Source organism: Pezoporus wallicus, unplaced genomic scaffold (genome assembly GCF_028554395.1).
Source record: "Pezoporus wallicus isolate ANWC-B61680 ecotype Strahan unplaced genomic scaffold, APGP_CSIRO_Pwel_v1 contig_5418, whole genome shotgun sequence".
Taxonomy (NCBI): Eukaryota; Metazoa; Chordata; class Aves; order Psittaciformes; family Psittacidae; genus Pezoporus; species Pezoporus wallicus.
Window position 1 is genome coordinate 1,119,454 of NW_026640709.1, and position 13,613 is coordinate 1,133,066.

At 44.0% G+C, this 13,613-nt stretch overlaps 1 protein-coding gene across 4 annotated transcripts in view; it reads right to left on the reverse strand.

Moving 5' to 3' along the window:
* The window catches only part of RAD51B (RAD51 paralog B), a 458,657-nt gene that overhangs the window by 25,278 nt on the left and 419,766 nt on the right, over nt 1-13,613 (reverse strand). For 2 of the 4 annotated variants that reach the window (XM_057420028.1, XM_057420029.1), the window contains exon 11: nt 5,389-5,788. The exons of 1 other annotated variant lie outside the window; for it this stretch is intronic. In XM_057420028.1, coding sequence (XP_057276011.1) covers nt 5,637-5,788 — 152 coding nt within the window. In that variant the 3' untranslated portion in view covers nt 5,389-5,636. Of the gene's footprint in view, nt 1-5,388; nt 5,789-13,613 lie in introns of those variants that run through there. One more of the 4 variants, XR_008973584.1, reaches the window with a different exon arrangement.

The window sequence follows — 13,613 nt, forward strand, 5'->3', positions numbered from 1 at the left end:
TTGCATGTAACTTTTCATGTGACTGAGCTGCCGGTCCAGGGACCACGGGCTCCATTGGCAGGCAGTGGCTTGTGGAGACCTGGGAATTATTATATGGGATTGGGAGAGAATGCCAGCAATGCACACAGGGCTCAGGGGGAGGATGAAAGGCAAATGCCACTCAATGAATGAATTCAGAAATACGCATGCAATTTGTGAATGACTTCTTTCCCTTTGCTGAACCTTCTCTTCCTACAGTCACCAGTGAAAGCCTTGTGGTAGAGTCCCAAAGTTTGATGTCAAGTTCTTGGCTCTCCCAGCCCACTCCAGCTCCCACCGCCGCACCGGCACAGGCCCCACAGTGTTCCAGGTGAAAGATGCTACCAGCAGCAAAGAAGAGCACTGTTCTGGCATGCTGTGCACGCAGCTCCTTGCCAAGGCACCAGTGAGCCTCCTAACCGAAGCTACCCCTGGGAGGAGAGTGGGGTGCAGCTCTTCCGAATGCGGCAGCTCCCGCTAGTGGTGGCAATGCCGTGGGGCCATACGCACCCATGGCTGAGTGCAAGGGGTAAAAATTAAGGGATGGCTGATTCGGCAATCTGGACTAAGCAGTGCCAGAACAGCCCACCTCAATTGCTACCACAGTGGTGGTGGGCTCACCTGCCTGGTGGCTGGCCTCTTAAGGTGCCTGCTGCCATCAGAGGGGGTGTGCGGGCACGTGCTTCAAAAGCACATGCAGGAGAGAAACTTGCTGGCTCCCCACGGCAAGTAATTTTGGAAAGATGGGAGCATTCACCATCTAGAAATGGCGTCCCTGCAGCTCCTCACTTGGCACGGTAGAACCATCTTTTATTATCCTTCGGGGCTATGGCTGCAAACAAAAAATGCTTTCATTTCACTTTGGCGGCAGCTCAGGTTGTGTGTGCTCTGGCTGCTTCCTTAATTACAGTGGCTGTTGACAACTTCTTCTGATAGAGACCCTCTCTTTGAGCAGCCCTCCTACTCCCCCACTTTTTTTTTGCAGTCTGAACACAAACCAGGACAGCTTTTTGTAGAAATAAGCTCACTGTACTGCAGTGATTCCCGCACCACAGTTATGCTGTGTTCCTCTCTTCTGTCCTCTCAGTTTGTGCTGCTGCTGTTTATTTCCTCTTTCTGGCTGTAAGGCATTTTATTTATTAGTGCTGGATTTCCTGTTGCCTGCAGCTGCCTGTACTTTACCAGCTCACTTTGCCATTGGAGTCACTCTGTAGGTTTGTTACCCCACTGACTGAGGCGCTCTCAGCAAGTTTGGCTGGTGGTTGTATTAACACTTGACAGAGAGGGGGACTTGCATGGCAGCCTAGGAATACAAAAACCCTAAACAAACCAAAAGCTGATATGGGCAGCCCTCACAGGCATAGGAGGCGTCCTTTTTTTTATGACTTACTGGTGAAGAAACTATGCTTGTTTGTATGGCAGGAACACCTCTGGTTTTGTTTGCAAGCACACTGCACCACAAGAGGAAGTCAGCTCTTTGAACTGCACATGATCTGCAGGTCTGACAGACATGGGGTTAAAGGTTTGCAATTATTTATATTTCAGACTGTGGTAGAAACATTGTACGGACTTTCCACACATGAAGTTCATGAATGACTTCCCTAACCTTTTGTGGACATTCAACATCCTCGTAGTAAACACAAAGATTGCTTACATGGAAAGTGAGATCATGAAGGTGAAAAAAATGTTTTGCTGCTTTGAACGTGATTTCTTTGCTGGAAGGAGGGAGCAGGCATGAACTCTTAATGCTCTCTGTATTTTACTGGCTAAGCCGGTTGGAAAAGCTGTCATCTGCACTGGGGAGAGAACTGCTTCATCTAATTCTCTGTTGTCCAGTACCAAATTGGTACTATTTTAAGTGGCAAAGAATGAGGCTGAAGCAGCACCTAATGGTAATATTCTCTCTCTTGTGTTTTATGTGTGATGAGCTGCCCTAATTATATCATCTTTTCTTTCTGCTAGGTGGGGATTTGGGGCCTCAAAACTGAGTAATGAGAGTTAAGGGTGAAGTGAATCTCAAGGCATGAAGGCAGCTGTGGCATGTTTTACTGTGATGCAGCCGTAGTCCTGTCAGGATGTGATCCTTTCAGATGCTGTTCGTGGCTGGCAGTTGCTGGAGAAGCACTGCAGGTGCAGCACCATTAGACACTTTTTCCTTTGTGTCAGAAGTTCGAGAGCTGCCCAGGAACATTAAATAGGGAACAGTCTTCTGATATCTTCCAGGTAAGATGGAAATGGGAGCTCCTGAGCATTTGAATGCTGAAAGATCCCAGTGTGTTACCTGCAAGCCAGTGTTTTAACCCCAATATTCTGGCCAAATTCCAGCTCTGCTAATTACATCCTGCCTATGTGAAAATTCCCCTGCGTTTGTACACCACTTTCTTCCCTGCTTGTTTTCAGCAGCTGCATGGAGTTGCCAGGTGTGGCTAAGTGCTTGCCATGTTCCACCTCAGGCCTGGCTGCCTTTCAGCAGGGAATGAAATGAGCACTGTGCACAGCATTTGAAGTGAGTCTGGATCCTCTGCAGGGAAGAGTGCTACAGAAGAAGCATACCGAAGGACCAGAGCTGGAGCCTTGTCATAGAAGGTAATGGCACAAAGAGGCCAAAGGCACCAATGTTGGGATACACTGCAGGGTCATAGGAGAGACAGGACAGGGCTGCTGCACTGTGATCTTTCTCACAGCATCTCTCCCCTACAAGGGCTGGAATAGCTGGTATACACTGATCTGGTTTTGGCTGACTGACCTCAGGTCTGTCTGCACAGTGGGAGAAGCTCTCAGTCCCGCTTACGCCAGCCACTGCCAATACATTTCCAGCTTTTGCACATCTCGTTATCAATTGGTGTGGACAAGGTAAGCTGAGGGAAAAGAAATAATTCAAACCCTTTAAATCTATAGATCTGTTTCCTTCTCTTCCACTTCATGACTCATGTGCACACTGCTTTTTGCACAGCCCTGTTGGGAACAAGTCTTTTCAACTGACCATTAATCCCCCTAGAAAAAAACTGACTCATACCACTGGAGAGAAACTGGCTGATGGATTATCCCTCTCTTCTGAAGAGGTGAAAGAGATGGCTGCAGCAGTAGTTATAAGACTCTGATAATAAGCAGCAGTAAGAAATGCAGGTCACATACAGAAGGATAATGAAATCACATATATTCACTACAGGAGTGACTTACTGGCTCATCTGTCCAATTTTCCTGTCGGCCAAGCTCTCTCTTTGATTATGGCATTTTTATCACAGTCCTGCCTGAATATTATATGGAAGCACATTCTGCTTGAATATTAAATGGAAGCACGTGCAAAAATGTTTGAGGTTGCTCCTGATAGTGCACTAACTTCACTGGCAGCAGAGGAGGTAGAACACTCCCAAAGGCAGACAGAGCTGTCTGTGACTTGCTTCTTCCCCATTCCCCTCACATCCCTCTCCGATCTTTTCAACATCTTAATCCCACAGGACAGCAGCTGTGAGTAGTCTCTCTGTTCCTAGGGGAAAAAACAAGGTTATCTCAAGGTGTGATGCCGGCATGTTTTCACTATATCCCAGAAGGGGAAGTACAGCAAGCCTGGAAGAGGGACGGAATGTGTGTTTGTGGTGTAAGGTCGAAAGCTTGGACGCAAAGACCTGAGCCCTTTTACCACGCTGCCCTGTGTGACTTCAGGAAAGGCAAGTTTATTAGCCCTGTCTTTAAACTGTATTTAGTACTTGCTTCACAGGGCTGAGAAGAAGGGGATTAGGCTTTAATTCATTAATGTTTATAAAACATTTTAAAACTTGGATGGAAATTTCCCAGGTATGCAGAGAGCATTAAAAAGCTTATCTGCCTCTCCATCTGCAAATGGTCCTGCAATGTGAGAGAAATGAGTGAAAACAGTGCTTGCATTCTGGTATTTATGATATTAAAAAAACCCTACCCTCCAGCTTCTCCTCTCTATCCTTGCATGTTTTTTTTTAAAAAAAGGGAGAGGCATCAATGAGAAATTTTAGTCTAAACAGCGTGCAGTTGCTCCCTGGAGACTCAAATGCACCTCAGTGGAATTTTCCCTGCTTTCAGCCTTTTGTGCTTCTGAAAGTTACTGGAACCAGGCATGTGACTCTAAGAGCAAGAAACACTTCTGTGTCTGAGTGCTCTACCAAATATTTACAAGATATCCACATAAAATGGCTACAAGCAAGTTCAGCAGGGTTTGACTGAATGGTCAGTAGTGCCGCCCTGCCAAGAAGAAAATCTAAACTTTAGTTAAAACAAAATTAAAATGATCTTTTTACAATGGTCTCTTCAAAGCACAAAACTGGTAACACTGAAGCTGGAGAACTGCTCTTCCTCAAGGTGAAATGTATTAGCTTTTAAAAGTAGCTTATTGAAATGGAGTAGCTTCCTTGCTGTGATGGAAACTTCCTTGTTAAAGGAAAGCCTGAAGCTGCATGAGCAGCCATGTAAGTAGCTGCAGAGTAGCCTGCTCCACGCCATCCTGTTTGGTGGCTGGGAGTGACATGACACCAGCTGCCACATCCCATCAGCTTCTCAGCCTCTTGCACTGCCACAGTAATAGTATGCAGTACTTTTCAATAGGGGCCATGTGCTCCCCAGGAACTCTCATCACCCAAAGGCTGCCTACAGAACAGCAGATTGCAAACTGCTCACCTCACTGCCACAGGTGGACCCACTGCAACTGATTTTCTTGCTGGATTACCTAGATCTACTTCAGCAGTTCTGCAGACCTCCCATATTTCTGTACAGGTTACTCTGCTTTTCAAGAGTTTGCTCTGGGAGGCTTTCCCTGTGACTGCAGAAGACAGAACAAGCCTCTCAGACCAATGGTGACTGTACATTGGCAATCAGCACTAAGTGAATCCATGGCTATCCCTTAGGCATGTGAGGCTTGAGAGCCAGAACAACCTGAACCTGATCACAGCACAGCCAGTGATGCCTTCAGCAGCCTTGAGCGAATCATATTCTCTAAGTCTGTAAGATGAGTAAATAGTTCTGTGGTTTGCTGTCATGTTGTGAATACATTAAAAGCGCTTTGAAGACAGAGGAAGCTAAGCAGCTGTACTACACGCCAATCTTCCCACCATTTGGATTGCTACCTGTTCTCCTTCCATTCTAAACTGTCAGCGTCTAGCTATTACCAAGTCTGTTACATCATCTCTGAAGATTTTCAAGTGAGTTACAGGAATAAGACCTCACTGAACTACTGCTTGTCAGTCAAGCCAGTGAGTAGGTTTATAATTTCTCTTGAAAAGCAGCAGCAAATATTTCACTATGTTACGGGCTGTGGACACCAAGCACTCTTACGTTTGACTGTCGGCTCCTCCAAATTGGTGAGGTAATGGGGTGAATTAGGAAGGCACATGTGGCCTATGCTTCTTCAGTAGCACTTGTGTTGTTCAGAGGCTTTTATTACCATGTCACTTAAATAAACTGAACAAAATACAGGATTTTCCTAAGTTCAGAGTTAAGCATGGCTCCACACATACGAAGAACAGCATGTGGTTTTAACTACGTTTTTAAAGAGACAAAAGAAGAAGAATGCTCACTATCTGCTTCACCGTATTTTTCAAAACCAGTGTTGTCACTCATTCATTTCTTAATGAAGGTTTCGTTTGTCCTTTCTATAGATAGGATGTATTGCTTGGAGTCTCAGCAGTAGTGCTGGGTAAAGCAGCATCAAGTAAAGTATTTTTCAAGGTGGTGTTCCTCACTCGTATGGTCTGCAGGGCAGGATTGGTTCCTTCCCAGGTTAGATTTGTTTGATCCTTTCCATCTGAAACACACAATACAGACACCTCAATGCTGATGTGTCAGAACGATATTACAAAGTTACCGTTTCCTCCAGTGAACCACCACTTGGAAATCCTTTTAATCCACAAAACAAATCAAGGTAATTACTTCAGTATGAACTAATTGCACAGACTAGCTGAAAATGGATTGACTTACATGCAACAATCCTCTTTCTGGCTATCCTTCTAGTTACCAATGTCCAGACTCTCCTCATTCTGGCTGGCAAAGTATCTGATGCCGCTCTCGTGCTCTGGAGCCAAACCTTAGACCAGTCCAGGTCTTTCTGCCATTCTCTGGCAGAACTTTCCAAAGGCCATGATATAGTTGCTGAGACCTTTGTATCACCCTAATTTTCCAGTAAAACTCTTTTTTCTAGTCAGTGCCTATGAAGAGAGAATGGCATGTGCAAGGGGACTGATATGCTCTTATCAGCTTATTTTCTACAGTTCAGATACATTTACTAGAGTTAAACAGAGCACATCTTATACCTGTAGATTTTCCAACTATTAGCAAAATAATTTGTATTCATAGAAAATACTGTGGTTCTACCCTATATGCTTTACTAATACCTAGGCTGAGAGCAGAGCCTGCTTCCTAACCAGTATGAGCTGCTCCTCTTCTAATCTTAGTCCCATCAGTGCCAGGTGTGTAAAGTGCTTTGGGATAAAGTTTTCTATGTAAACAGAGGATATTACATAATTGTGATTAGACACCTTATGAAGAAAATTTACTGTTATTTGTGAGAGGAGATAAGAAAAAACAAAATTAAAGCCTTCCTGATCAACCTGCAAGGTGATGAAAAGAACACATACTGAAGAAATACGCAGTTATCAGGACTAAAATATCCAAGGTACCAATGAATCAGCTGTCAGATCATGTCATGTCTTTATGTTTGCTACTATTAGCTGCACTGCAAGGTGTCCCATGCCTATTCAAATATGTAGTTCTCTTCCTATCTCTACAGCTGACTCACTGACACCAGCTCCATCATAACATAGGGAAACTGCAGCTGCCTGAAGGACTCTTCAAAGGAGCCAGTTCATTCCTGACATGATTCCTCTTGTTCTGTATCAAAGCTTTGAAGAAAGTCAATAAAGCTGAAAAGAGAAAGGTGAAAGGCAAGGCATTCCACTGCAACAGGCCATGACATTATTAACAGAGGTGGTACTGTAGAAGAAACACAAGGCTTACACAGGTTGTCAAGGGAAGCTGTGTCTCAGTTTTCCTCTTCCTCTCTAGCTCTAATTGTTAACTGTATGAAAAGCAACTGCACTAGAAAAGATTTGCTCATACAGCTGTCCTGGTATCTATACCGACAATGATGATAACCCTAATGCAGGTAGAACAAATCTCACTTTTGCCAGTGTGCCTTTGATGAATTCCTCAAGGGAAATACCCTATACTGACAAAAGCACTTCTAAGACTGTTTAAAAGAGATTTGGAATTTATTGCCAACTATAGTTAATTCTAGTGTAAAGTTGGCTTGACAATCCAGCAAACGTACAGGAAATCCTTTTCTTGAATTTACTGGGAGAGCCTAAAGAATTAGTGCAGTTGTCTATGTCCTTTCTAGTTTTGTGAGAGGGCTGGCAGAAAACGTGTATGAGAACTTGTTTCAATAGAAAGCTAGGAAAGGGAGTTGGTGAGCAAATTCTTTCCAAAGAAACAGCTCTTAGCAAGCCTTTGGAAACTTTATATTCCTATCCTATTGAAACAAACAAACCAACCAATCCCCCAAACTCCAAAAGCCCACTCTCTCTGCAAGGGAAAAGAAAACATATGTCTTCAGGAAGAATTTAGGCATTCTGTAGTCACAATGTACTAGGTTTATAAACATTGTCATTCTTAGTGCATCAAAGATATTGTAAAAGGTTTTTGTAATGTCATATCGGCCAACTACATTTCTGAGCCTGAGATAACCCAGTAAATACACATTTTCAATATGCTATCCTTTTCTTGCTCACTTATTTTTTTTTTTAATTAAATCATGATGTTTTAAAAAAATCACAGGAACTTTGGAAGTCTGTTTAATACCACTGCTTTTTAAACAGCATCACTCAGGAATTCAGGCCATTTGAACCTCGGATTTTGTAAAGAAGTTGGCCATAGGTTTCAACTACAAGATACTATAGCTTTTTTCTGATTTTCACTAAGGTCCATTTTCCACCAAACAGGGTTTGTATAAGGAAGCTTAGTTGCAACTGGTGGAACTGGCCTAAATGATTACAGCAAACACATATAACCTCTTCATGGGGCTAAAAGCCATTGCAAAGTTATTTGTAGTGCGCGTATGCAAATCAACTTCAGTTTGAGATAGTCTGGGAGAAGTTTGAGGGGGATTTCCCTGCTTTATGTAATCTGTTGTTGCCTCTTAGCTTCCTTTATTCACATGGCCAGGATGCATAAGCATGACACTGCTGGTAATTTCTCAAACTCAATCTGAAAGCACAGACAGTGTGATCGGTGATCTACAGCAGTCTTGCAGCTTTTGGTAAATCCTCAGATGCTGGCTCAAAGATATCTGGAGTAAGGAAGGCCTGAAAGAGCAGTGGGGGGAATAACACAGATGGCAAGGGTTTCACTTACTGATATACTTTGAACGTGGTCAGCAGCCAGGAAGATCTATGTGCTGCCCCTCAGATATAATTCGGGCCTACACAGAGTTATATATGTGCGGGACCTTATATATGTGCTGGACCTTGCACATAATGGGTGATGTCAGGTCAGTATCTGATCAGTGTGGGGCAGTTACGACACACCTGTGATCAGACTGCAAGCATATTGCTCTGGCTGCCTTCCCTGGTCATTCCCCTGGGGACGAGAGGAACTAAACTTGCCTTACCATGTGCTCAGGTGGATCTAGTCCCAGTAATTCTCACTGAAATGAGAGGTTGGACAGGCAGAAACTTCAGGGCAGGCAGGAGAAACCACCTGCCTGCTAGAAGCCTGTGGAGTGCTCTGTGCTACTAAGGCCAGACTACTTTATGCCATCCAGAGGGACCTCGACACGCTTGTGAGGTGGGCTGATGCCAACCTCATGAAGTTTAACCATGACAAGTGCAAGGTCCTACACCTGGGTCGGAGCAATCCCAGGCACAGCTACAGGTTGGGCAGAGAAGAGATTCAGAGCAGCCCTGCGGAGAAGGACTTGGGGGTGTTGGTTGATGAGCAAATGAACATGAGCCGGCTTCAGTGTGCGCTCACAGCCCAGAAAGCCAACCGTATCCTGGGCTGCATCAAAAGGAGTGTGACCAGCAGGTCAAAGGAGGTGATCCTGCCCCTCTACTCTGCTCTTGTGAGACCTCAGCTGGAGTATTGTGTGCAGTTCTGGTGTCCTCAACATAAAAAGGACATGGAACTGTTGGAACAAGTCCAGAGGAGGGCCACGAGGATGATCAGGGGACTGGAACACCTCCCGTATGAAGACAGGCTGAGGAAGTTGGGGCTGTTCAGCCTGGAGAAGAGAAGACTGCGTGGAGACCTCATAGCAGCCTTCCAGTACCTGAAGGGGGCCTACAGGGATGCTGGAGAGGGACTCTTCATTAGGGACTGTAGTGATAGGACAAGGGGTAATGGGTTAAAACTTAAACAGGGGAAGTTTAGATGGGATATAAGGAGGAAGTTCTTTACTGTAAGGGTGGTGAGGCACTGGAATGGGTTGCCCAGGGAGGTTGTGAATGCTCCATCCCTGGCAGTGTTCAAGACCAGGTTGGACGAAACCTTGGGTGAGATGGTTTAGTGTGAGGTGTCCCTGCCCATGGCAGGGGGGTTGGAACTAGATGATCTTAAGGTCCTTTCCAACCCTAACTACTCTATGATTCTATGATTCTACTTCTGGAAGCCAGGTGAGCCTGTTCAGTGCTCGATCTCTCTCTTACGCAGTGCATCCTGTTGTACAGATCGTGGTGTGGTTGTTCCAGATTGGAAGATTTATAATTCAGCAACTATCCAGATTCTGAGAAACACACCAAAAACCACAGCTAAGGGAAATATGACAGGTGAAGCAAGCATGGTGGCACTGAGGAGGAAGGAAATCTCCCTGCAATGCACTGATAAGAATGTGCTAGATATAAACTGTGTTCAATCTGGACAATCTGCAACTGGGAAAACACATGCTTGCTGAAGGAAATTCAGCTTGGAGGCCCTAGGGACTGGATCAATCTTTTAAAATGCTTTGTTGGTTTTATTTATCACTACTTAATTAGGATGCCTAACCAACACATCAGAAAGATAGGAACTGTTAAATATTCAACAAGCTGACCCTTCAGTTACAGTATGACAATGCTGAATAAAGTTCATGGAAAGCTTGTTCTTCCTAAGGACTCCAACAAAGCCAAGGGGAACTGACTGGGCCAAAAAGAAAAAGAAGAGTTAAAAAATATAAGTAGGGCACTGTTGTGGAGACCTGGTTAAAAATCCAAGTCTTGCCATGCATGCATTGAATGATCCTGGGCAAGTTGTTTCCTGCCCTTGTGCTTCATCTTTTCCCATCTGTAAAAAGAGTACAACGATGTTGCCCTTCCTTGTAAATTGCTGAGATGAATGGCTAGAAAAGCAGTAATACATTATTAATTAGTTATTATTATTTCTGAGGATGAAAAAGCAAAGAGAAGAAGCCACCACGAATCTTTCAGGGTTTTCTTGACCCTCATGAAAAATAGCACCATGTAACGCGGATTTCACACAACAGAACATTTTGGTGAGCTGCCTTTAAGAAGAAATAGTGGGTACACAATTAGAAGAAAGTTAAAAGCAGGCAGACACTCAGGAAAATGCTCCAGATGGTAGAACGAGTTAGGCTGCAGAGCAGGCTCCCACAGGAAGTGGTGAAACCCCCATTGTTTGAGACATTTGAAACGGAATTCTTCAAAGTGCAGGTATATATAATACAAGGAACCGCTGTGTGCTGCCTCGAAAGGCAATGGTGCTGGGAGGACCTGTGAGAGTCACACCTGCCAGTTCTACAATTTTAAGATGATTCTTGCTGCTCTGACTCTGAAGAACTGTAGACTCTTTTTATCAATATAGCATCTGAGAAACATCTGCCGGGGAGCAACTACATTGTGTTTTTGTAGGAGATAGACTCAGCAACCCTTAACAGATCTTTCTCATTCTTACTTCTGAACTTGGTACGTCCAAGAGGGGAAAAAAGGCCCCTTTTCTCTGCTTAAGAATTATAGTGTGCATTCTACAGACAGACTGTTTATTTCCTGTAATACAATCTAATGAAAAACTGGGTGGCTTGATTTTTACAAGCAATGGTTTGCAGAAGAAATACCATGATTTTAATGGGAACCAAATGAGTGGTCATTATGTAAACAGAATTATGAGACACAGAACTGACGTTGAAATGTTAAATGCTCTGGGTCAAACTCACCAAAATGGGAACTGGCAGCAGCATGCTGGAACATTGGGGTTTCTCCACACTCAAATACTACTGCAAACATTTTCTGCCACTGCTAATGCTGGTTTAGCTTCTCTGGAGGTAGCTGTGGAGGGAGTCTGACTGCTTCTGTTGTTACTGGCATCTAAAATCTTAAGACCTTCTCTGAAACCCAAATTTAGAGCTTTGGGCCATTTTATTGATACAACCTGCTTTACTGGTTGGAGCAGGTAGAGAAAGAAAAGGTTTTAAAAGGAGCTTAGAATCAGAGTTTCAATACCTTCATTTCCTCTTGGTTGCATAGTTGCTGATATACTAAAAAAAATGTGAATTGTTTCAAATGGCGTATGTGCACCAGTGACCCTGTCTTATTTATTCACTTGGCCATAGGGTGCTCCTGATCCCCTCTGGCAGGAGCACTGAGGCCAGGAGCGGTGAGGCTGTGCACCCCAGCAGTCTCATCTGCTGCCTCTGCACAGGCTGGCAGTGCCTGCACACTGCCCCCGTCCCTGACCAGCCACACAGCAATTTCCTCAGGAATGAATCATGAACAAAAAACCAAACAAGAGCTATTTAAGAAGTTTTCTTCTCCTTCCCTGCAACTGTCCTGTCCAGTATCATATTCCTGACAGTTTATTCTTCAAGAATTTAGTCATCTAAGGTTTCAGTGACTCATGTGATGAACCTTCTACCCATTTCCTGGAAAGAGTCCTGCACGGTCCTCTATACCTCCCTGCCATTTTCCTCGAGGGTCTCATTTTTGCTACATTTTCATATCATTCAGATTTCCTCCATTTTTGGGGTGGAGGCAGGAGGCAAAAATATCTTGAGTGCACCCACGTTTGCAGTGTAACAACTGGAAAGCAGCGTGGCAAAAGAAACATCTGGAAAACAAAGATGGGCACTGAACCAGAGAGTCTTTTCTGGAAATAGCTGCCTCTCGGGCTGAACGCTGGTTAGAAGAAAAGCCACTGCTGTAGGAAGAGCTGCGTGGTACAATATAGTAATGAATTTACTAGGCTGTACCCTGTAAAATGAAAATGAAAAAGAGTTGAAAGCTTTCTCAGATGACTGCCTGGGTGGGTGTGACTCACCCTGGGCAAATGCCACTGGTGACAAGTACCCTGACACAAACTATTGAATGAATTGGGCTGGATGTGACCCAAAATAACCATTTTACATACTTGGGCCAATCTGAAAGACACTTCTATGCAGAAAACAACTGCTTCCTTTTCCTGATTAAAAAGAAAGTTCAAACGCTGCTCACAGGCAGCTTGAAGGATACCTCAGCAAACTCTGATCTAAGTGGGGTTGTGCTATGCCTACAGCAGACAGTTGCCTGGACATCAGCAGTGCCCAGACCATACTGAAGCACTACCTGTGCATATTTATGTTACAGTTAAAATGGGGGCTGTCTAGTGTTATTCTTCAAATACATAGAAATGTTTGTGAGTGTGAGCCCATCAACATAATTGCAGGAGTGTGAAACAGCTTAGCAACAGTGCCAGTGAATGCTTATAGACCTGTGCCTCCCATGCCTAAGTCAGCAGACTAAGCATCCTGGCTTATGCTAACTTTCAGTAGGCCTAGTTAAGGAATTTGCAGATCTGTCTGCTGGAGACAGGGCCGACATATCCAGCATTCTTAGAGGATGATTTCAGTGCTCAGTTATACCAGTATAACTGTCATGTACTCTGTTACGACACTCACACACATGCACACGTACACATATACATGTCAGTATATCTATACTGACATGCACCACAACCCTGTTCCCTTTAAAGGGATATGGTGTCAGGTCAAAGTTGACCAAACATTCTTCTTATTAAAAACAAAAAACAAAAAAACCCCAACTTCTACAAACCCTGATTCCAACAGAAAAGTTTCCAGGATTTATTTTAAGAAGGGAACATTCCCCTGCAGTGCTCACCGCAACCCAAACATTGCAGCCCTGTGCAAAAGCATGAGAATCGGGGAGGAAACCGAAGAATCTATTTTCACTGCTCCAGAGGAGAAATAAAAAAGTAAACAAACAGCAAAAGCAGTGACAAATAAGTTTTATTTTAGTGGTGGCTGCAGTGTTATCTATAGTACGGCTAAGGAGAGGAGACTTAAAGTATGCATGCTTTTCTAGTGATTTCTACAAGATGTGCAACTAAGTGTGAGATAGGGACTCTTGGGAGCCATCTACACTTCAAGGAAAAGATTTAATTTTCTTTGGTTGATCCTTCCTGCTCCTCACACCTTGCCATTCACATTTGAGAAACAGAACGACAAATTAGAACAAATTGCCTCGCTGTTCTCAAAGCCTGAAAATAATCCGAAGCTTGGGCAAGCTATTCAAGGAACAAATTCCTTGTTTGTGGGAGAACTCTTAAGAGCTTGAAAGTAAAGGGAAGAGTCTTTTCTCTAAATACCTGGAGCC